Genomic DNA, 22232 nt, shown 5'->3' with positions numbered 1-22232 from the left:
TTGGGAAGTTGCTAAGTACACTCCTGGGAAGATTACTGGCATAGTATATCTATCCTACGATAGTTGGCGCGCGTGCGGGCATCGTCGACAGTTATGCCCCCCAGACAAAGATCGTTTGATTTCCATCTCAAGCACGAAAGCAAAAGGCATTACGAGCAACGGGATGAGTGTTCAACCAGAAAATGATGCATCCGCCGAACGTTTCGCAAGACAATTGCTGGATATTGAGAATGCTGAGGTAAAATGAAAGCTGTGCTGTGATTGGTTGCTATATATAATACCGCAGAGGTAACATGAAAGCTGCGCTGTGATTGGTTGCTATTTTTTATATTGCTGAGGCAGAATAAAAGTTGCGCTGTGATTGGTTGTTATTCCTCTTACTGCTGAGGTAACATGAAAGCTGCGCTGTGATTGGTTGTTATATTTTATACTGCTAAGGTAACATGAAAGCTGCGCTGTGATTGGTTGTTATATTTTATACTGCTAAGGTAACATGAAAGCTGTGCTATGATTGGTTGTTATATATTATACCACTGAGGTAACATGAAAGCTGTGCTGTGATTGGTTGTTATCTAGATATATAAAAACGAATGAATGTATGTCTGTCTGTCTGTCTTCGCCAAAGTTATGATAAGAAGGGTCAGGCACCTTAGTGAAACTCTACATTCTCTATATACAGTCAGGCAAGAACCAAATATATTAGAACAGAGACTGTGAAATATCTCTGATGACATTCCAAAAACAAAAAGAAAATTATGTCTACAAGGGGAATTAAACCTTTGCAATCCAATTTTGGATTCAGGGTTTCCTAGGGGGCTTTCTCTTTCTACCATTTTACAATGGCGCCATCTGCTGACTAGAGCCAGTACTGCGGTATGTGACATGCTGGAGAGGCCCCCAACAACAGAGCGGCTAGTAATATACAGTAAGAATACCCTGGCAGATGTCTTTCAACATCTGAGCTGTACAGCCTTCGATAAGACAGTGGATTGGAAAGGGTTAAAGAAAGAATTGGGTGGGAAACAGAGAGTGGGGAAAAAAAGGAAGAGGAGGGGTGGAGGGCTAAAGAGGGAGGAGGGAAAGGGAAGGAGGGAAAGGTAACAGGACAAACAAAAGCTCAGAACCAAGATAACAAACGGCGAGTATTACTGCAATATCTTAAGTGATCAAAAGGAGGTCCAGATAGGGCACTCCTGCAATGTAAGGCAATAAAGACATAGGCTATTGAGTAGAAGGAGTATCCCTTTTAACCGAAAACCAATGCAGATGCCAAGATAGACGTGAAGACGTCTCTCGAACTCTTTTCCAAGGCTAGAACCTCTTCGAAACGGAAAATTTGTTCCACTTTTTCTAACCATTGTCATATTTGAGGGGGTTCCACTTCTTTCCAGCAAAGAGGAACAAGAAGTTTGGCTGCTGAGATTAAAATTGTTGGTAGGTTTTTGTGTGAGGGTTTAACCTCTGAAGACATGATGATTAAGGGCTGTACAGCTCTGATGTTGGAAGATGTCCGTCGGGGTTCTCTTACTGTATATTGCCAGCCTCTCTGCTGTTGGAGCCTATCTAATGTGTCACCTCATGCAGTACTGACTTTAGCCAGCATATAGCGCCGTTGTATAACGGCAGAAAAAGAGTAAACCCCCTAGGAAAACCAGGATGCAAATTGGATTGGAAAGGGTTTAACTGGCTTGTTGATTGCCATATCAAGATTTCCTCAAGCATGAAGGAAAAGGAAGTTCCACATATTATGTTGATGAGGTCAGTGACCGAGTCCCAGAAGGGGTTTCTTTTAGAGCAATGCCACCATATGTGTAGAAGGGCTCCCCTATCTGACCCGCATCTCCAGCATCTGTCAGAGATCTCCCATTTCATCTTTGACAAGGCAGCAGGCTATCTATACCATCTGGTTAAGGTTTTGTATGAATTTTCCTGTATACGGACGCAACGTGAAAACTCATGTGAGTTCCGTAGAACCTGGCGAGTTTTGGTTTTATCAAGATTAACTTACTTACTCTCTCTCCGACTCCCTGAGAAACCAAGGCTTGTCTGATACAGACTGCAAGAGAAGACCTAGCCCCAATATATGCTTGACAGTGACCTAAGAAACAACTTATATTGGAGGTTTTAGGTGATTTTTCTTATAATTTTATGCTTGAGAAATAATAGAGCAGTGGACTTCTACCATTACACATAACATTAAGATAAATGAATGAGTGCTGCCTACTGGAAGGTACAGGGGGTTATCTTCTATCCTGTTGAGCCTAAGCCAAACCAGAGTACCTACGTACATACAGTTGTTTCAGGGTTATGCCCCTTATTGGTGCACAGTAGGGTTGTGGTTGGCTGGATTTGAAGCCAACAATGTGAATCCAGGGTGGGGGAGGTTAGCACCATCGTGGAACACAATGGGTGTGGAGAAAGGTGTATCACCATTTTTTATTTTAATGCATGGGAAAGGTTTTTTCCAGAGTTCTTACAACTTGGACAACCCTTTTCATTTTTCTCCTTATGGAGAGCACCACATAATTGGAAAGAGTCTTCTGGTGATCTCTCCTGCGGTATTCTCCGCAAGGAGAAACATTAACCTTACCCCCCCGCAACCCGGACCCCATTGATGGCTTCAAATCTAGACATGCGGATCCTCACTTTGCACAGATGAGGGATCTAGAACCTAAAAAAGGACATTACAGTTTTGGACAAAGAGATCTCATTCTACCTTAAACTACTATAACTCCAGTTCTATCAGGGTTACCAACATGCTAAGATTCTTGACTTTAAGATGACCCCATAGCATGTTTGTAGAGCTTACAAAACCAGATTTACAGCCGTTTAAAGTGGAATCACGAATACTGAATTTACAGTTGCCATTTTTTAGTGTTTGCAGATGAGAAAGGGAAGAGAGACCAGCTGCAACATAGAAGAACTGTGATTCTCCTTCTCCCAGTCCCAAGGGAGGCGTGACATGATTTTTGATTCATGTTATCACCCTCAACCACCCCCATAAATCAGAAAGCATTTTTGCTCTCTGAATGTCACATATGGGGTTTTTCCCAGAAAAAGAGTGAAATGATGAGGACTTGCTCATCTAATCACTTCTCTACACCGTTTACCCCTACAGATGCTGCAAAATTCAAACATTTTTACAAAAAAAGTAAAACGTTTTTCCCCTTACACAAGACTTTAAATATGGAAAAGATGAAAATTTTAAAAAAATCCTACACATGATTGGTATCACCACATGTGTAACATTATATACATTACATTATAATTAGAGATGAGCGAGAGTACTCGGTAAGGACAGATACTTAAGCGAGTATTGTCCTTACCGAGTACCTGCCTGCTCACCCGCAAAGATTCGGGTGTCGGTGGGGGGGCGGGGAGCGTCGGGAAAGAGCAGAGGGGGGGGGACCAGAGGGAGATCTCTCTTTGCCCCCGCTCCCTCCTGCTCACTCCCACAACACAGCGCTCACCCACGCCGGCACCCGAATCTTTGCAGGCGAACAGGCAAGTGCTCGGTAAGGACGATATTCGCTCAAGTATCTCTCCTTACCGAGTACGCTCGCTCATCTGTAATTATAATATTACCTTATTTATCAAGCATGGTAAGTTCCATTAAAAAAATGTTGTTGTTAGCCGTTTAGTCATTCATGACCCTCGCCGACCGTAAAGTTTTCTGGTTTTGCACTGCTTCTTTCAGTTGTGTGATATCCATGCCAGTATCAGCTCTGACAGTATCAGCCATCATGTTCTTTGGCGGCCAGGTCTTCTTTTGCCACTGATCTGTCCAAGCATTATAGATTTTTCTAGCAGCTCTGCTCACATTACATGGCCGACATCCGTGAGCCTCAGCCCAGTCATCTTGCCCTCCAGTGATATATTGGGTCTTATATGATTCAGGACTTCTCTGTTTGTTACTCCCACTGTCCAGGGTATACGCAGCAGCTTTCACCAGCACCACCGCTCCAATGCAGCAATCCTCGTATCAGCTTTCTTTGCAGTCCAGCTTTCATATCCTATACTATCCTATGTTTTATCTCTGGCATAGAGTCGCCATCCTGGTCAATTTTTGAACCAAGGAAGATGACGTCCCACACGCATTCTACAGTCTCGTTGTCGATTTTTATTTGAATTTGGCCTTTTTTTGCAGTTGTCATAATTTTTGTCTCCTTTAAATTCACGAAGAAGCCCATAAAAATAACTGAAAATCCAAAATAGAGGTTTGCTGATCATCTTGCATCCTCGAAACACACTGTGAGTGCCATAAAAATAAATCACAAAAAACTGTGGTGAAATAGCATTTTTTCATTCACATGAAACATACAGCCAATTACAAGCCCTGATTAGAATGCCATCAGTGATGTCCCATAAACAGGCCTGGGCCTCTACATTAGAAGTGAATGGAACCTGTATATGGGATGTCATCGGGGCAGGAAGACATGGTTACATTGTTGTGGGTAGAGATGCAGGGAACCATGCTTCAGGATATGAAACAGCAGATGGAGTAACCAAGATGTGCAATATTTATTTGGGAACACAGAAATAACAATAAACAATAGATGTTACCATGCAGTGGGGTATTAGTGTATCTTGACGCCACCTGAACAACAGTTGAAGCCAAGATAGAACGTGTTTGACAGGGGGTTGCCGCCCCTTGTTACTGATTGGCTGTCTGTCTGTCTCCCCTCACAGTTCCTGTAGGCACCCGCTGGCCACAGCAGAGAAAGGATGAGAGGCAGCGCGCGGCATTTATGAGCGCTGCTGCCCAGCGGACAATGCCGTGCAGGAAGATGACAGCTCCTGGTCTACATTTCACAGCACGGCTGTGCCAGGGAGCGGTGAACGTCGCATGTGACCGGCGCTTGGCTGAACTTAACAGCGCTCCTGTGGGCTCTAGCACTGAGCCACGAAGGTCAGCGCTGGGGGTAGTTCAGGGCACACTGTGGGGGGCAGTGGTCAGCGTCGGCAATTGGCACTTGACTGCTTTGTTGTGGCACAGAACGCAGAGTGCAGCCGGTCACTGCTTCACATGCCTGCATCGCTAAGCGCTGCAGAGCATCGGTGGTGAGGGGGGGGGGGCCCAGGATACTGACCTTTGACAGCGTCGGGATCAGGTCTGACCAGCGCGGACAACAGCACAGCACCCCGCTACAAGGCTGCGGAGGTGACAGCAAGGCCAGCAGCAAGAGCGGTGAAGCATAGAAAGGTGCGCCAAGGAGAGTGACAGCGGCGCTGCTGGGACGCCAGCTACAGTCTGCCCGGTGGCAGAAGCAGGACCTGTGAAGCCGAGAAAGGGAACAATGCCGTGCAGCCAATCATGAACAGGGGGCGTCAACCCCCTGTCAAACACATTCTATCTTGGCTCCACCTGTTGCTCAGGTGGCGTCAAAATACACTAATACCCAGCAGTTGCTGGTCCTTCCGGGGCGGCAATGTGCGGGGTCCCGCAGTTGAGGCGCGTCCCCCGGCTTATTGTCCGTCTGCTGGGAGTGCGGGTGCCTGGCTGGCGTAAGCAGCGTGGTGCTGGTGGCGCACCACACTGTGCACGTGCGCACCTGTGAGTGCAGCTGCCGTGCACAAGCTCCCTTTTATCATGTACTGTTGGGAGTTGGCTGTCTCCCTCTCTCCGCCCATGGGAGGAGGCTTTTGTTTAAAGGTGGGGCAGAAACTTGCAATCACTGCCAGTTATTGGTTTTCCTCAGTGTGTTAGCTAGTCTGCCTCTGTTGGTCTCCTGCCTCTGTTAGCTTCTCCGCTATACTTTGCTATTGTCTGCCAGGTTTTTCCATCTGCCTCAGTTCTGCTTAGTATTGTTTGTGTTGGTTATTTACATCTGCCTTTTCTGTCGGTGTTCTACCCTTTCCATCCAGGTACGCCAGCGTCCCTTTTCGGTCCCTAGTGAGAGTAGGGACCGCCGCCCAGTTGTCTGGGGTTAGCCAGGAGTGGAAGCAAGTAGACAGGGACAGGGGTTGTGGGTGAGATCTAGGGCACCCGGGCTGGTGTATCAAGGGTAGTATACCGTAACAATAGAACAATAATGGTTCAGTAACTGAACTTGTCCCTTTGGTTCACAACATCCTATCGACTACTACGTAGTAATACCTCTTAAACTATATTATTCACATGACATGTTTTATGTTCAGGAGTGGAGAGAAAGTATAATAGAAAGATTTGCATGTATTTTGGCTTACAAAACACTGTACATAAAAGCTGCCGTGTGAAAGCGCCCTACAGTCTACTGCCAACAACACAGTCTCTAAGAAATACCGCATAGGGAACCCGCTCGAAATGTCTCTATTACCTAAAGCTCTTGTACTGCCCCCCCATAACATACCTCAGTCTGTAAATGGCAGCATGAGCAACAGAAGTTTGCAATCTCATCCAATTTCCTTGGCACAGCTCTTGTATTCTGCTGCAGGCCTGTTAACTAACGGCTTGTGCCCGTACCAGTGTGAACACCTAGCATTCATGTTGAGATCAGTCTCACTTACAGTTTGCTTGGTGAGGGCTACAGTTTCGACCCCCCCTAGACATCCCACAACATCGTCTGAGGGGTCAGGAGCACTATTCTCCACTTCTGCTCAGTCCTCGGGTCAGTACTGGTTCAGTCTCCTGCATTTCTGCAGTCCATTTCCACAGTGGTATTAACCCCTTAGGGTGAGTCCCTTGCAGCATTACAATTTATGGGTGGCCAATGGTGCACTCTGGCTCTATAGAAAGGTATTCTTAAAAATGCGGGAGTGAAATTTAGGCTAGTTTCACACGGCCGAGCGCGATATCAGCCCATGAAACTCGGCCCGATATTGCACTCAGGAACATGCGATGTACCCGCAGATGCAAGGCGCTTTTGTGGCAAAAACGCCTCCCATCACTTCAATACAGTTACGATTCTCTGTTGCGGCTTTCAGCCACATCAGAGGATCGGCAAGTGTTTCCCATTGTTTTCAGTGGTAGACGTCGCATCGCACTAACGTGCACCTCCCACAAGTGTTTTCCAGCCCCATTGAAAACAATGGACGAGGCATTCCGGGGGAATACCCGAAGATAGGACATGTCGCAATTTTTTTCTAAATCGCTAGTGTATATGACCTCATTCAAAAGAATGGGGTTCGTACTCATGCAAGATTTGTGCATCTCGTAAAGCACAAATCTGGATTAATTTTCTTGGCCGTCTGAAAACGACCTTAAAATAGCATAGATACAAAAAACCCTTTAATAGAAGAGGTTCTCTGTCCAGGATTATCACCTCTTGCCCCAAATGGAGTGTGGTTATGAAGAGTGTCTCTCTTTTTCTCTGGAGGACCTGTCCTGTTTCACCCAGAACATGCCATTGATATGAATAGACACCATGCAATACTTTATTTCCCCTGTGGAGGCACTGCAGGGAATTTGAATACTTATTGCCAGGTTTCCTCACTGATCGCTGAAGTTCCTGAAATCGGACATCTTAGCTTTAGCTTATTATCGAGGGACCCTTCTAACCATTAAAGATTGTCCGAAGATGAGGATCCATTTAAGGGTATTAAGGTGGAAATCATTTTACTGAAAACCAATTTCAAACAACTTTCCTTCCTGTAAAAAGTTGTTATTGGACTTCTCTGAACCCCCCAATATGTTTTTTTTTTTTTCGTTTTTTGCTATTAAGAAAAAACATAATGAACAATCATGATGGACTATTGCAAAAAAAAAAGGAAAAGCGAGAACAATCATCAACTTCTAGCTCTTTCAGCTGACAGCACAGAAATGCTGGATCGGTGCCCTGCAGTACTGAGCTGAGCGCAGACATCATTACTGTCAGCCAAAGCCGGCCATTTCCATAACAATGCAATGCCTGTAAAAGCCGCACTTACATCTACTACTTGTTAGATAAAAGGCCTCTGACAAAGTTTTCTTGTTCAATCAATAACTACATCCTTGGAGCTCACATTCTATATGAGGCAATAAACATCTCCCACCGAGGGGAAGAACGACCGCCTTGTTTATGGGCTGCTAAAGTTATTGCTGATGGTTACAGAGTCCTTATAAATGTACCTATCACAGGATGTACTAAATAAAAGCGCGAAATCAGTCGGAGTACTTTTCTCCTTTAGTCGGCACATAGTGTTCAGTTAAATCACTGCCAGCACCTGGCTCAAGGCTATAGGGTGGGAGGAATCGGATGGACGGATAGATAGATATTACGCACATATATTACACACACTGAATGGCCTCATTTTTAGAGCCTCTGGCTTCTCACTATTGGCGCTGACCCCTAGAATGCATAAAAGCACATTACAAGTGGATCAGTTTCAACTTATCACCGAAAGGGGTCAGAAGAGGATGTCAAGAATCGTTTTGACCAACAGGCAAGAGTAACCAAATACAAAGATAGTGCACAACATGTCTGAATGTACGACTCTTCATTGCTTAGAACGGATGGGCTATAACAGCAGATGGCTACTTCCGGCACCATTGTGCGTAAGACCAGATTCACATCTGCATTGGAACTTCATGCTAGAAGTTCCATCGCAGATGTGGCTGAAAATACCGGAAGAAAAAGCGTGCATGCTCCATTCTCAGTGCAGGGCCAGGCTTGGGATTTCATGCCCAGATTGCATTGAAGCTAATGGGAGCTTGACTTGCATTACCAAGCCTGTCCACTGCAGTGAGAACGGAGCTGTCTGCTTCCTCTATAAATCAGATCATTGTTTAAGCACACTGACCCGTGTTTGATCAGTTACTGATGGCCTGTTCTGCTGATAGACCATCAATAGTTTACAACTGAACAATCCCAAGAAGGAATATTCATGAGGATGTGTAGGCTTTTGTTTTTAGAGATAGATGAGAACTTTCAAGTCATCCTTAAAAGGGTAATTCCTGATCAAAAAATGACCTATTATGTCAATCAAGTTTATTTTAAACATATTTATGACTCTTTGGTTATTTTGTTTCTTAATTTTCAAGGTCACCATCTGTAGTTAAAAAGTCTTAAAATCCTGCAGTTCTCACACTGACCACTAGGCCTAATAATCGTCAAACGCTTCCTGTTTTGAAGAAAAAACCTCTCAGTAATCATCTCATTATCATCACAGACAGGATACATTGAGAGGTGATGCCTATACATAGATAACACAGGACCTACCATTCACAGTAGGAGATGTCACAGCTTGCCTCCTCCCCTCCCTGCACAGGTCACAAACCATGCCCACAGCACTCTCTCACAGAAGTCAGTGGGCCCCCATCTGTCCATTCTATCTATGGCAAATAAGCAGCTGTAAAGCATCTTTCTATATGCTCTTAACTAGAGATGAGCGAGTATACTCGCTAAGGCACATTACTCGAGCGAGTAGTGCCTTAGCCGAGTATCTGCCCGCTCGTCTCTAAAACTTCGGGGGGGGGGGGCGGGGAGCGGCGGGGAGGAACGGAGGGGAGATCTCACTCTCTCCCCCCTGCTCCCCCTCGCAACTCACCTGTCACCCGCACCGGCCCCTGAATCTTTAGAGACGAGCGGGGGGGTACTCGGCTAAGGCACTACTCGCTCGAGTAATGTGCCTTAGCGAGTATGCTCGCTCATCTCTACTCTTAACTACACCTAAGGCAAGATGGCTGTCCCTATAGTAATATACAGGCAGTATAATAAAAAAAAATAACTACAATCGAAAAATGTAATATTTGGTTTTAATTAGTAACACAAAAATAGGTAAAACATTCCCTTAAAAGCAATTCTCCCTCTTTCATTATCGCGCCATTGTGAGGTCCGATGTGTTGTGCTGATTGCCGTCTTAATGCATCTTTACAGGGTCGTAGCTTTTGTTTTTTTGACACCGAGCTCCAAATCCCCTGCACAGACGTGGAATGAAAACACAACATGCGAGCTGCCTGCAGCATGTTCAAGAATTGTTGTTTTTTTTTCTCCCAATTTCAGCCAAATTTTAGCCTTTTTTCGCCATAGAAATTCGCAGTTTTTATGCTTTGTTGGAAAAAATGTGGCATTTTATCATTAAAAATCATTCAATTTAAAGTGGAATATATGAATAGCATGATTGTTAGCGTGAAAAAATGTCAATTAAAAACACAACAGCTGCTATAATGACGCTATTTTGCAAAAACGCCAAAAAAGCTAAAAAAAACACTGTTGAAGTGTCAGAAGTTGTACACTTAAAAAAAAGCCTGTCTTTGTTATGCAAATAAGGCTATTAAAAAGCTTTTGTTAATGATAGCTGAACTCAAAGCCAGGTTGTAGCGTCTTTTTTGGTGCACGGGCGGCCCCGATTTATTAACCCTTTCCAATCCACTGTCTGACATCTGAAGACATTATGGTTTAAGGCTGTATAGCTCCGATGTTGGAAGACATCCATCAGGGTTCTCTTACTGTATATTGCCAGCCTCTCTGCTGTCGGAACCTATCCAACGTGTCACCTCATGCAGTACTGACTTTAGCCAGCAGATAGCGTCGTTGTATAACGACAGAAAAAGAGTAAGCTCCCTAGGAAAACCAGGATACAAATTGGATTGGAAAGGGTTAATTGTTTGAGTTATTTATCTTATATAGTATCGGGCCCCTGTGAACACAGCTATACAAAATAAATATACGCCCTGTGGCGCCAGGCCACCATTTTGGTGGTTTGGTGCCGCATCTAAGAGGTGGCATCACCGGGTGAGAAGATTCGGTGACGTCCTGTAAAGCTGTTACATGGGCTTCTAATATAGGTTTGTGGAACGTCAATAGTGATGTACCTGTCGAACCTCCTATTGGCTGCAGCAGTCACGTAAGGAAACGTCCCACATAACCGCTGCAGCACTTGTAAACAGAAGACTGGAGCGGCAGGAGAGTATCTCGGCAGCGGGAGGTGAGTACTGGGTTTATTTTTTAACTTACACTACATTCGCCCTCTACCTCCAATTACTTGGAAAACCTCGTTAGAAGACAAGCATGTTCCAAAGGCATATTGAGACAAAGCGCCGATCTTAATAAGTCAACCCCTATGTGTAAAGGAAGCCTAAGTTATTCCACTATGTTCCTTATTCCTTTTGAATTTACTTCTGGTTTGGTCACAGCTTACCTCTTCTCCATCCCTGCACACTGCTAAGCATGCTCACAATACTCTATCTTAGAAGTCAGTGAGTCCTCTACTATCCATTGTGTCTATGGCCCATGAGGCTGCTGTAAAGCATATCTCTAAATGCTGCTAACTGCAGCCCAGGCAAGATGGAGCCCCCATAGTCATGTACAGACAACAGAATAAAAAAATCTACAATCATAAAATAAAAACGGATTAAAAAATGGAAAGTATTTTATTATCTGGTTTTAATTAGTAAAAAAATATATAGTTGATACATTCTCTTTAAATTGTCAAGGGAAATTGCTTTTTTGGGTACTGAAGAATTTTTCAGATATATTACACAGATATTGTAGGTTTGTTTTCTCGTATCTGGACCAATCATTGGGTCTGTGAAGGAATCTGATGGCAGTGATTCACCGCCAGTGCAGGCAGACCCCACCACTGCTATGGGGCGCGGATGGAAGGGGTTTTTCCCTTCCTATCACCCGCTTGTCCACCAGCAGTTCTCTCACTCACAGTAGTACTGAGCCAGTCAGAGATCCTAGATGGCGGGTGCCGTATGCAGAGGAAATCCTGACTCCTCTCCATCTCCTGCACATACTATATGATAAAACAGGAGATGGCGAGGAGTTAAGCTTTCCTCTGCATACAGCGTCTGGCAACTGGAACCTTTTACTGTCTCAGTAATACTGTGAGTGAGAGATCCGTGTGTCCGGATGTTCAGTGGGGAGGTAAGGCACTCTTATATTAATGGGTGCAACTGGAGGCACTATTATACTTATAGGTGCCACTAGAGGCACTATTATACTAATAGGTGCCACTGGAGGCACTATTATACTAATAGGTGCCACTGGGGGCACTATTATACTAATAGGTGCCACTGGAGGCACTATTATACTAATAGGTGCCACTGGAGGCACTATTATACTAATAGGTGCCACTGGAGGCACTATTATACTAATAGGTGCCACTGGAGGCACTATTATACTAATAGGTGCCACTGGAGGCACTATTATACTAATAGGTGCCACTGGAGGCACTATTATACTAATAGGTGCCACTGGAGGCACTATTATACTAATAGGTGCCACTGGAAGACACTATTTTACTAATGAAGGCCACAGGAGCCAGTATTACCAAATGGGACCACAGAGGGGGCACTATTACTAAGAAGAATCACAGAGAGGGCACTAATTTAGTGGGAGCTCTATTACTAACTGGGATACTAAAAAGAGGGAGTAGCGTCAGAATAGGGAGAGTCTACTGGAAGACGTCTTCATGGTAATCCAAGCCCAAGTAGAGAAGAAAAACAAAATGTACATCACCAATCCGAAACAATGTCCCCTGTGATAACTGGAGGCACCTGCACTGTAATCACTATCACTATGTAGAACGGGTATGTGACTTATTACGTGACAGAATTATTTGGAGGTATACCAGAGCTGATTTGCTGTTCCTAAGCCCGCTGTGTTGTAAAACTTGTCTTATAGAATATATATGTACATTTTTAGGGGGCAGCAACCTGGCGAGGCCCAGTTCTGGTGCCCCATTAGTTCTATTTACGCCTCTGCTTGATGAACTTGTGATTTTAAATAAAGTAGCTATAAAATGTCTTCCTGAGAAAAAAAACAAAAACGTATAATTAAGGTTGCATTGACATAGGCGAGTGCAACATCGGTCCGAGAAACTCGGATGAATATCTCACTTGGAAACTTATGATTTTTGCCTGCAAGTGCATTCCGCTTTGCGAGAAAAACTCAAAGCATCGCTCCGCCGCGAATCCGATTTTCATGTACGCGAAAGTCATATGCTGTTTCAATAGAAAAATCGGATCACACTCGCATGCCCTTCGCATCATGATGTGATTTTTTTTTCCAGTTATTTAGAAAATAATGGGTGATATCTCCCAAACATAGAACACGCTGCGATTTTTTTCATCTCGAACTCTCGGTCTGATCGAAAAATCGCTCACATAAATGAACCAATGTTGAGTAATGAGGTCTTTTCACACGCAGTTCCTGTGCATCTCGCAGTGCGCAAAAATTGTGCGTGAAAATCGACTGCGTAAATTCACCCTGAAAGTGTGATTTTGCTCATTTTCAGTAGTATGTTTTTGAGCGCTACTTTTTCTTATATGTTTGCATCTTCTTGTTTCTCAGGTTTAGACCTCAGGCAAGCACAGGTCATTGCTCTGTCATCCGGCACCAAATGTATCAACGGGGAACACCTTAATGACCAAGGACTGGTGGTCAATGACTGCCATGCGGAGGTCGTAGTGCGCCGAGCTTTCATCCACTTCCTTTATACTCAGCTGGAGCTCCATTTAAGGTAAATTGGAATGTGCTGACGACACGACTTGTTATGTGATCCGCCGCGGGGCGAATCTGTCCTCTAGATGTCTGATCCACTCGCCTTTCATGAAGACGTCTATTTATTCTACCATTCTCAGTGACCGATATTTGAAGGAAATAAGCAAAAGCAATTTAATGCAACTTTCATCTTTCAGTGTCTGGGCCATGAAAGCAGATTTCCTTTCATGAAGAATTAGATTTGCGGAAGTCAAGGGATACTTTTAGATATTTGTTTTCATAATTCATGAAAAACGCAGAACTGAACCGACTCAAGCAAAATGCTCGATAGAAAGCTAGATTTGCCGCCTCCCGCGGTGACGAGATTCTGGCTATTTACTTTTGCTCTGTGCTCAAAACGTCCTTGTGTTTCAGATGAAGCGAAGCTATTATAAACTTTGAAAATCTCGATAATTCGCAGGCTGCGGAGAGGAGAAGGCTGTGTACACAACTTGGTGGAATTTCTTGGATTTTAACAAGTTGGTTTTCGGCGAATGTCAATGAAAATTTTAGTAGTTTTACTTGTAGAAGAAAAAACTTCACGGTGACGTGTGACATACAGTACGTGGTGCCAGTTTTCCTGGGGCTATATGGCTTATAAGTAGAGATGAGCGAGCATACTCGCTAAGGACAATTACTCGATTGAGCATTGTCTTTAGCGAGTATCTGCCCGCTTGGAAGAAAAGGTTCGGCTGCCGGCACGGGTGACTGGTGAGTTGCGGCAGTGAGCAGGGGGAAGCGGGGGGGAGAGAGGGAGAGAGAGATCTCCCCTCCGTTCCTCCCGCTCTCCCCAGCCGCTCCCCGCCCGCTGCCGGCAGCCGAACCTTTTCTTCCGAGCGGGCAGGTACTCGCTAAGGGCAATGCTCGATCGAGTAATTGCTTTTAGCGAGTATGCTCGCCCATCTCTACTTATAAACCAACCACGTGGACCCTTTTTTTCTCCACGCGACACAGGTTCCAGGATACGATGTAGATGACAGAGTTACAAAATATAGAAAATAACAAGTTAGAGAACAAATCCTTTTCAGGGTACCGTTATACAATACTGACTGTAGCTAGATTATACTTGCCAATGTTACTATAGACAAACCCTGAAAGAACAATATCTCACAATTGATATAGACTGATTACACTGCGGCAACACGCAATATCATTAAGGCAACTGGAACAATAAATCGCACGTGAACTTGCTCAATCTGTTATAATGAGCAGAATTCCACGTCTCGCAGTGTACAGAAACAGTTCACTCAAATTATAAGGCTATGTCAATCCTTGTTGTCCATACAATTAGTACCCAAGCTTTCTCTAATGCACAGCAAGGCTTCTGGATACCTAACAGTCTCTTCTGGTGTGCATACCATTCAATATGTAAAGAGGCCAGCCTCACTTACGACCTGATGCTGATGTAGTCTGCAGTGTCCTCCTGTGGCTCTTGATCCATTGGCATGGTTCCAAACTCTCTTGCAGATTGTTACTCCCAAATTGACAGCCCCTCTGTAGGCTTTTTCACTTTCTTTTGCAGTCCCTTGGTGGATCCAGGCAGTCTAAAATAATGCAATCCAGGGTCTCAGCATCCCTATGGCAGCTACTGCTGCTTAGTCTTACATACTTGTAGTCACTCTGCATTCTATCACACCTAGCCTTTCTCTCCATCATCCAGTAGTCCTGTTCCCATTGAAGATTTTGTGCTGTCTCCCCGAGTGGCACAGTAAATGATCCAATTTATATGGCATTTGAAGCGCTAAGAACTCTCTTGAGCAGTATGATCTATTTGGGCAGGAAGGTGGGATTTCTGGTGCAGCGTTAAGGAGTGATGCAACTTTTTGTGTGGCGCAGAGTGTTAAGACAGCAGTATGCAGTCCTAAGCTCTCACTCACGAACTGAAGGTTACGAGCTCAATCCCTGCATGGTTCAGCCTACCATCCTTCCAAGGTTGGTAAAATGAGTACCCAGCTTGCAGAAAGCACTGCAGAATAAGTTGGCGGTATACAAATAACAAGTCTCTTTCCCTTACTGCTCAGTATCCCCTTCCTGTATTACTTAGAGTTGGCATGATCCGTCCACTGGTATCAAGAAGGGGAAGAACGATACAATGATCCCAAAAGCTATATTGAGACAGTCAAGTCCAATTTGTGTCCGAGATTCTTTGGCGCAACTAGGACAGACCACCACATACACATAAGTCAGTCAAGTCTGATAACAAAAGTGTTTCTGACGCAGTTTTACAGGCAGAATACGCGCTAAAATTTACGAGGAGTGAAAACATCAAAAGACTAACTGATGCCATATACAGGAAAATTGCATTTAGTTTCTGCTTCACGGGCCATGTGGCAAAACCATGAACATGATGTTCTAGCTCACCATGACACCGCAGTGCTCGCCCAAGTGCTATGGCCCCTACAAAACAGCTGATTGGCCAGCAGGGGTCCCTGGAGAGGACCTCCCCGACCACTACCAACAATCGGATATTGAGGGACCACCCTGTGGATAGGCCATCAACATTTTAGTCCCAGAAAGATTTTTTCCGGGTCATTGCATTCTTATAATATGGTCACCTACATCTCTTGTTGCTGTCTATAGTCATGACAGCGGCTCTGCCCTCCTGTCCCTGTAATAAAAGTGTCCTATTTCTTTACAGCAAGCACAGAAGTGACTGGGAGCGCTCTGTCTTCATCCGGTTAAAAGAAGGAGGTTTCCGGCTCAAGGACAGCATCTTATTCCATCTTTACGTTAGCACGTCGCCGTGTGGAGACGCTCGGCTCAACTCTCCCTATGAGATCACATCTGACTGTAAGATTTGGCTTCTTCTATATAACATTTTTCTACATTTTTAAAAACTTTTTGATTAAAGCAACCTTCTGTTTTCAGGACAAAATTATGTCCCGGGATAGAAAGGGGTGTATTACCTGCAGTTGTTCTTTGGCACCACCCCTCCTATCAGCCAGTGCTTGGCGTCATTCTTAGCTGTCCAAAATAGCTACAGCAATTTTCTAGCTATCTAATGCAAACTGTGCACTGCTCTCTGATTGGCCAATACTGATTACATGAGCAACTCTGGCCAATCAGAGAAGAGGTGTAGCGCACTGGTAGTTTAACACTACCAATGCAGTGTGGACAATTAGGTAGTCAGAAGACTGCATTAGCCATCGTGGATGATCAATAACTAGACCCGGAAACCAATAGATCTAAGGGCAGCAGAGAAGAACAACTGCAGGAAAAATAGCCCCAACCTCCTCCGGTCCTGGGACAAAATTTTGTCCTGAAACTTGGAGGGTCAGTTTTATTTATTTTTACTTGGACCAAAGAAAGTTAAGGGCATGGTCCATCTTAACGAACACCGATCAACAAAGCATGTCAATTGGTGCTCATTCTCTACCATTCACACATGACAGATGATTGTCTGCATGGAAAGGAACAATCGTTAGAACGACTATTCAATCCCGTAGAGCCATCGTTCTTGTACAGCCAGATTCATCCACATACTAGTAATTCTCGGCCCATGCTTTGTTGATTGGCGCTCATTTCATCAGGTCAAGAATTAACCCATTTGTCAGCTGATTGTTGACCCTTTTACCTGGTCCGATGATTGGGTGAACAAACATTCAGGCCAACATTTATGCCCGATCATCTGACTGTGTAAAATGCCCGTGTCAGCAGGGAGATGTGCGGCCTACCAATGATTGTATTAAAGAGGTTTTGTTGGCATTTACCATTGAGGACCTACCTTCTGCTTAGGATTTACTCTGATCAGCTGATTCTCTGGTGCAGCTAGGCCAGACATCCCGGTCGGTGGTCACAGCCGGTAGTGTAAAAGATGGCTTCACTCCCATTGCAATCAATGAGAACCGTGTCTCCTATCACACTTCTTGCGGCTCATTGCAGTTAGAGCTGGAACTGTAATAGAAGGCATCCCTCCGATCAATTTCAGTGAGAGTAAAGCCTTCTATTACACTTACGACCCTGACCGGTGATGCGGACATCCAGCTTGGCTGGAACTATCAGTGGCTGGAGGAACAGTGGGGATCCTGAGCTGTGGACTCCCACCAGTCAACTACTGATGTCGTATCCTGAGGTAGGGACATGCTCATTGTTGGTCAGCACCAGAGGCGTAACTTGAAGCTCCTGGGCCCCAATGCAAAACCTGTAACAGGGCCCCCAACTATAATGCTTTATTCATAGTTCTGGGCTCCCTATATGGAGAAGAGAGGCCTTATGGGTCCCCCTAAGGCTTCTGGGCCCGGGTGCAACTACATCCCCTGCATCCCCTATAGTTACGCCAGTGGTCAGCACTTATTACATGGGCCCATATAAAAAGACCTTTAGTTGTAGCTAAAGACATTAAAGGGGTTGTCCATTTCGTAATTAATGATGGCCTATCTTCAGGATAGGTCAGCACTAGTTGATCAGCAAGGATCCAGCTGTTTTCCTGGCTGCTGTCAGTGTGTATGGAGCCAGAAGCTGACAGTGCCATACACTTGGCAGTGGCCTGAGTTGGTATTGCAGGCACTGTTCCTATTGAATTCAATGGAATCCCTACATATAATCTATTAATGTCTCATCCTGAGGACTGGTCATTAACAGTTGAGATGAAGACAACCCCTTTAAGTTGGTAAAGAGCAAAGCAATGATGTGATACAGTTAAAGTCCAAATATAGTATTTGACTATTTCTCGAATACTGTCCAACCACTGAAACGTACAGTCATGTTTGCCTCCCTACACAGCCAATTGTTCTGCATATGCTTTTCCAAGCAAACAGATTTTCTGTTGATTGCTTTTTCCTTTGCCTTATCTATACCTTTATTGTGTATCCACATGTGCAACGAAAGAACCGCTTCAGTGATTACCATTTACATGCACAGTATTAGTCCCCTCGGGCTCCTGAGAACCGCTTCCAACATCCAGCTGATTTTATGACTCAAAAATTCTGCATTTCTAAATTTCTCACCATATGGGCAGCCTGTGTATATAGTAGTAATATGCGCACCGAGCTTCCGTCATTATCCAATTCTCCGAATGTACATGAAGATGAGCTTTAAATTGGCCATAAATGTCTGATTTATTTTTATTCTCATCCCAGTTTCCTATTTGGGTAATCCCTTTTTATTAGTAGGTCCCTCACCTATAAAGGCACCTTTCAAACGGGACGGAATTAGGCCACCAAATCCGCAGCCGCGAAATTCCACATTAAAATCAGTGGCTCTAACTGTGGATTTTGATGCAGAATTGCAGGCAGGTTTTAGGTCATTTTCAATTTCGCATCAAAATCCACCGGTAATCTGCAGATTTTGGTGCAGAGTTTACCGCCGCTTGCGATGCGTCATACGGCCTATTTCATCCCATATGAAAGGTCCCTTAACTGCTCATGGTCAGCTGGAGGTTGTCTAAAAAGCTGGCAGTGCCAACACAGGAGAGATGAAGTATTACATAGTGCCCATTGAAATCAATGGGTTGTCTGCGTAGAGCTTGGACATGCCTGGTCCTCCAGAGCGAGAGACACTCTTTGTGGCTGCTTTCTGTTCAGGCTAATAGATGAGGGTCCTGAACGTTGACTTCCCATCTAGTGAAGAAATTGTGTCATGATGCCATCCCCTGTTCATAGGCTCTATTTGGGCATATGAACATCATAGATCAGGGTCTCCCGCTTGGGACCTGCCTTTATGACCAGAACAAAGAGACACTCTGTAAAACTGGTTCCCATTCTGGTGGACCATGTGGCATCCTTGTATTACAACATGGCCATTCAGCTGAGAAAGCCAGGACCAGTACAAGCTGCAAGACCACCCATTGGATGATATAAAGTATCATCAGATTTCTCTCATTAACCTTCTTAGTGCCTAACTATAGCTGGAACGTCTTTAAAGAGGGCCCTTAATGTTCTCCTATCAGTGGAGCATCTTGCATAGCTTTGGAGCTGAAACCCTGTTGACTCCAATGATATCCTCCTTTTGCTTATACTCACCCCTATTCCCCCATAATGGTCCTTCCTAGATTTGGTTTCCGCTGCTGTGAATGTGTCAAGTGGGTGGTCCACACAGCTCACTCTCAATGAAGTCTGATGTCACCCATTGACAGTGAGCGGTGGGGACAACCCACTTGATACATTCACAGTGCTGGGAGCCAAATCTAAGAAGAGCTGGCATGTGACAACGGGGTGAGAATAAATAAAAGAAGTCAGTGGGACCATAGCCGCAAAGTTAAGTGGTCGGCTGTACCAACATAAAGATATAACCGGTTCTTTTTAAGGACTTCTTTGCTGCTAATGCAATGGACGGGAGGCACGTGGCTGTGTTGCAGGATGCATAATGGTGTGGAGGTGCCAGACGGAGGCAGAGGTAGCACATCTTTTAATAAAATAACTTTACTGAGCATTAAGCAAATGACCATGGGAGGGTTCGAGTACTTTAACGTTGCATAATAACTTGTGGCATAACTTCTCTTAAAGCAACAGTACGCTGAAAATCTACTGCTACTCAAAATATCACTCAGCGTTTCTCACCAACATATACATCACTGATACATCTGCCCTTTCGCAGCAGCAAGGCACATGACTCCTCAAATCACTATAAGCGTCTTTTGCAACTTCACTTGTCTGAGGCCTAACCGTTCCATAAATCATCCCTATGGCCGTAGAGCCCGACCTCAAAAGCTCCCTTAGGAGCAGCGTCCATAGACACAGAATGCTTACACAGGTCGTAGATGTCACGAATATTCAGAGGTCATCAATACTCAAATCCTTATCACTGCTCTGTATCTTGTGCCTCACTGCGCCATTACATATTCCGTGTCAAAACACATGTACATTTTATATACTATATCACACAGTACAACAAAATCATATAATACCACATCAAATACACTTGACCCTCGCAGGGCCTTGCTTTACACTATAACTAGGGTGGCATCATTATTACTGTCCTCATGAGTCCACTACCCCCACCATGGCCACAGTCCCAGGAGTAGCAGTACACTCACACTTTTTCGGAACACATTTTGCTGCTCACCCTTCAGTAGCACTGTTTCCATCATACCAACCTCTCAAAGCATCTAGTACAGGTCTTTGGCACCACCACTGCGATGAGGGAGACTCCCCGTCCCATGCATTGCAGGATGCTTCACCTGAGAATCCACTCGGTTTTCCTTCTTCAGCCTCCAGGTCATCAGGGCCCTTGGTGGTCTCTGAGCAGCTTCACACTGGGCACCTCAATGGCCACCACACATTTAAACAGGTCTTTACTGCTGCTGGTCATTTTGCTCTGGCTCTTGTTGTGCTGCAGCTGCATCTGAAGCTGTGACATGGCCGCTCAATCTTATATGGTGCCTGGCTACACACAAAAAATGTTCTCAAATGCCCGGGAAGGTGGGGAGAGCCTGGCCCTGTTCATTACCATACCGGGGGGAGGGGCGATCTTCACAGCACTAACTGAGAGGCCCAGATCTGAATGGCTACTGTGTAAGGGGGGGGGGGAGCGCTTGTCAGCACTTCCCCCTTACATTGACAGACGTCCTATAAATACAAAGGAGCACATTTATTACTTGGGTTGCACCAAAAAATTTTTGTTGCGCTTTTTTTTTTTTTAAATACATTTTCACAAATGTGCTACTAATTCCCTCCAAAATGAACAGATGTTGCGCCTCTCATTACACTTTTCAAAAGTGCTACAAGAGGGGGTGGGGATTGAGTGGACTGAGGATTTTAGGGACATGTAAGAGTTGCAACTTTCTAAAAAGTTGCTAAATTCATTGCAGTCTCACTCCGGTAGGTGGGTGGTCTATCATGCAACCGCGCCCCCAAGTATATTAGATATGACTTTTTATAACAGTGTGACAATGTTGCACCTGCATAAAACTGGAAAATCCCTTTAAGCAGTTTGCGAGGAGCAAGAAAAAGTATCCCAGAAGATACCACATCACCGTCAATTCATGTGGCAGCCATGAGTAAGTTGGGGGAGGGGATGATTGTTTTGCAAGTCTAGAATTTTTAAAGACTTTTTGCTTTTTTGGTTCTAGCGATATCAAGCACATCATTATGGGTGGTTAAACTGTTAAACAGAAGACTTTATTATAATGCGTTTGCATGCGGCATCGGGGTTTAAACACATAAAGAGGAGCGGAGGAAATTATATTCTGACATAGATTTGATGCGGTAATTACATTAGAAAAAACAACTTGGCTCCTACAATTTTCATGACTCATTACATAGTCTCAAATTGAGGTATTATTTAGATGAACATTCGGAGGCCACATGAACAAAGAACTCGGGGAGGAAAACGATTTCCTTCCTTAATGCCTACAGAACAATGGACGCCACAATAGCAGACAGCATTTCCAGTTCTTGCCATTATTTCTCCTGTTTATTTAAAGAGACTCTCTAACCATTTTTTGCAGTCCTCACTGAGAGAAGCACAAGGTAGTGCCTGTCAGACTGATTACAGTGATATGTCTGCTATATGTTATCTGTGCAGTAGTTTGGGAGAAACTTGCATTTTATTAGTAGCAGCTAGACACAGAACTAGTCCTGCATATTCATGAGCTGGAGCCTAGCCACACCCACTCCATCCTCCAGCCAATGATTGGCAGCATTCTATGCACAGTAATAGGCAGAGAACAGTCAATCAATGGCTGGAGGGTGGGGTGGGTGTGGTTAGCCTACAGCTTATGAATATTCAGGACTACTTCAAGTAGTCCTCTATGCATTTGCTGCCACTGATACAAGGCAAGTTTCAGAAAAACTACTGCACAGATCTGCAGCAGACATATTACTGTAATCAATAAGACAAGCAATCTGAATGATCAACCAAGGCTAGACTGATACTAACAAGGAAAAAGCACAGCAAAATCACAGGCTA

General features: G+C 44.5%; 1 protein-coding gene across 1 annotated transcript in view; it reads left to right on the top strand.

Moving 5' to 3' along the window:
* Nucleotides 1-22232, top strand: part of ADARB2 (adenosine deaminase RNA specific B2 (inactive)) — a 519628-nt gene that overhangs the window by 428926 nt on the left and 68470 nt on the right. Inside the window, exons 6-7 of the mRNA XM_066584485.1 lie at nt 13197-13365; nt 16024-16175. Of these exons, the coding sequence (XP_066440582.1) occupies nt 13197-13365; nt 16024-16175 (321 nt within the window). The remainder of the gene's footprint in view (nt 1-13196; nt 13366-16023; nt 16176-22232) is intronic.

Source organism: Eleutherodactylus coqui, chromosome 12 (genome assembly GCF_035609145.1).
Source record: "Eleutherodactylus coqui strain aEleCoq1 chromosome 12, aEleCoq1.hap1, whole genome shotgun sequence".
Lineage (NCBI taxonomy): Eukaryota > Metazoa > Chordata > Amphibia > Anura > Eleutherodactylidae > Eleutherodactylus > Eleutherodactylus coqui.
Note: the sequence above shows the minus strand (reverse complement) of the source record. Positions and strands in the feature narration are given on the sequence as shown.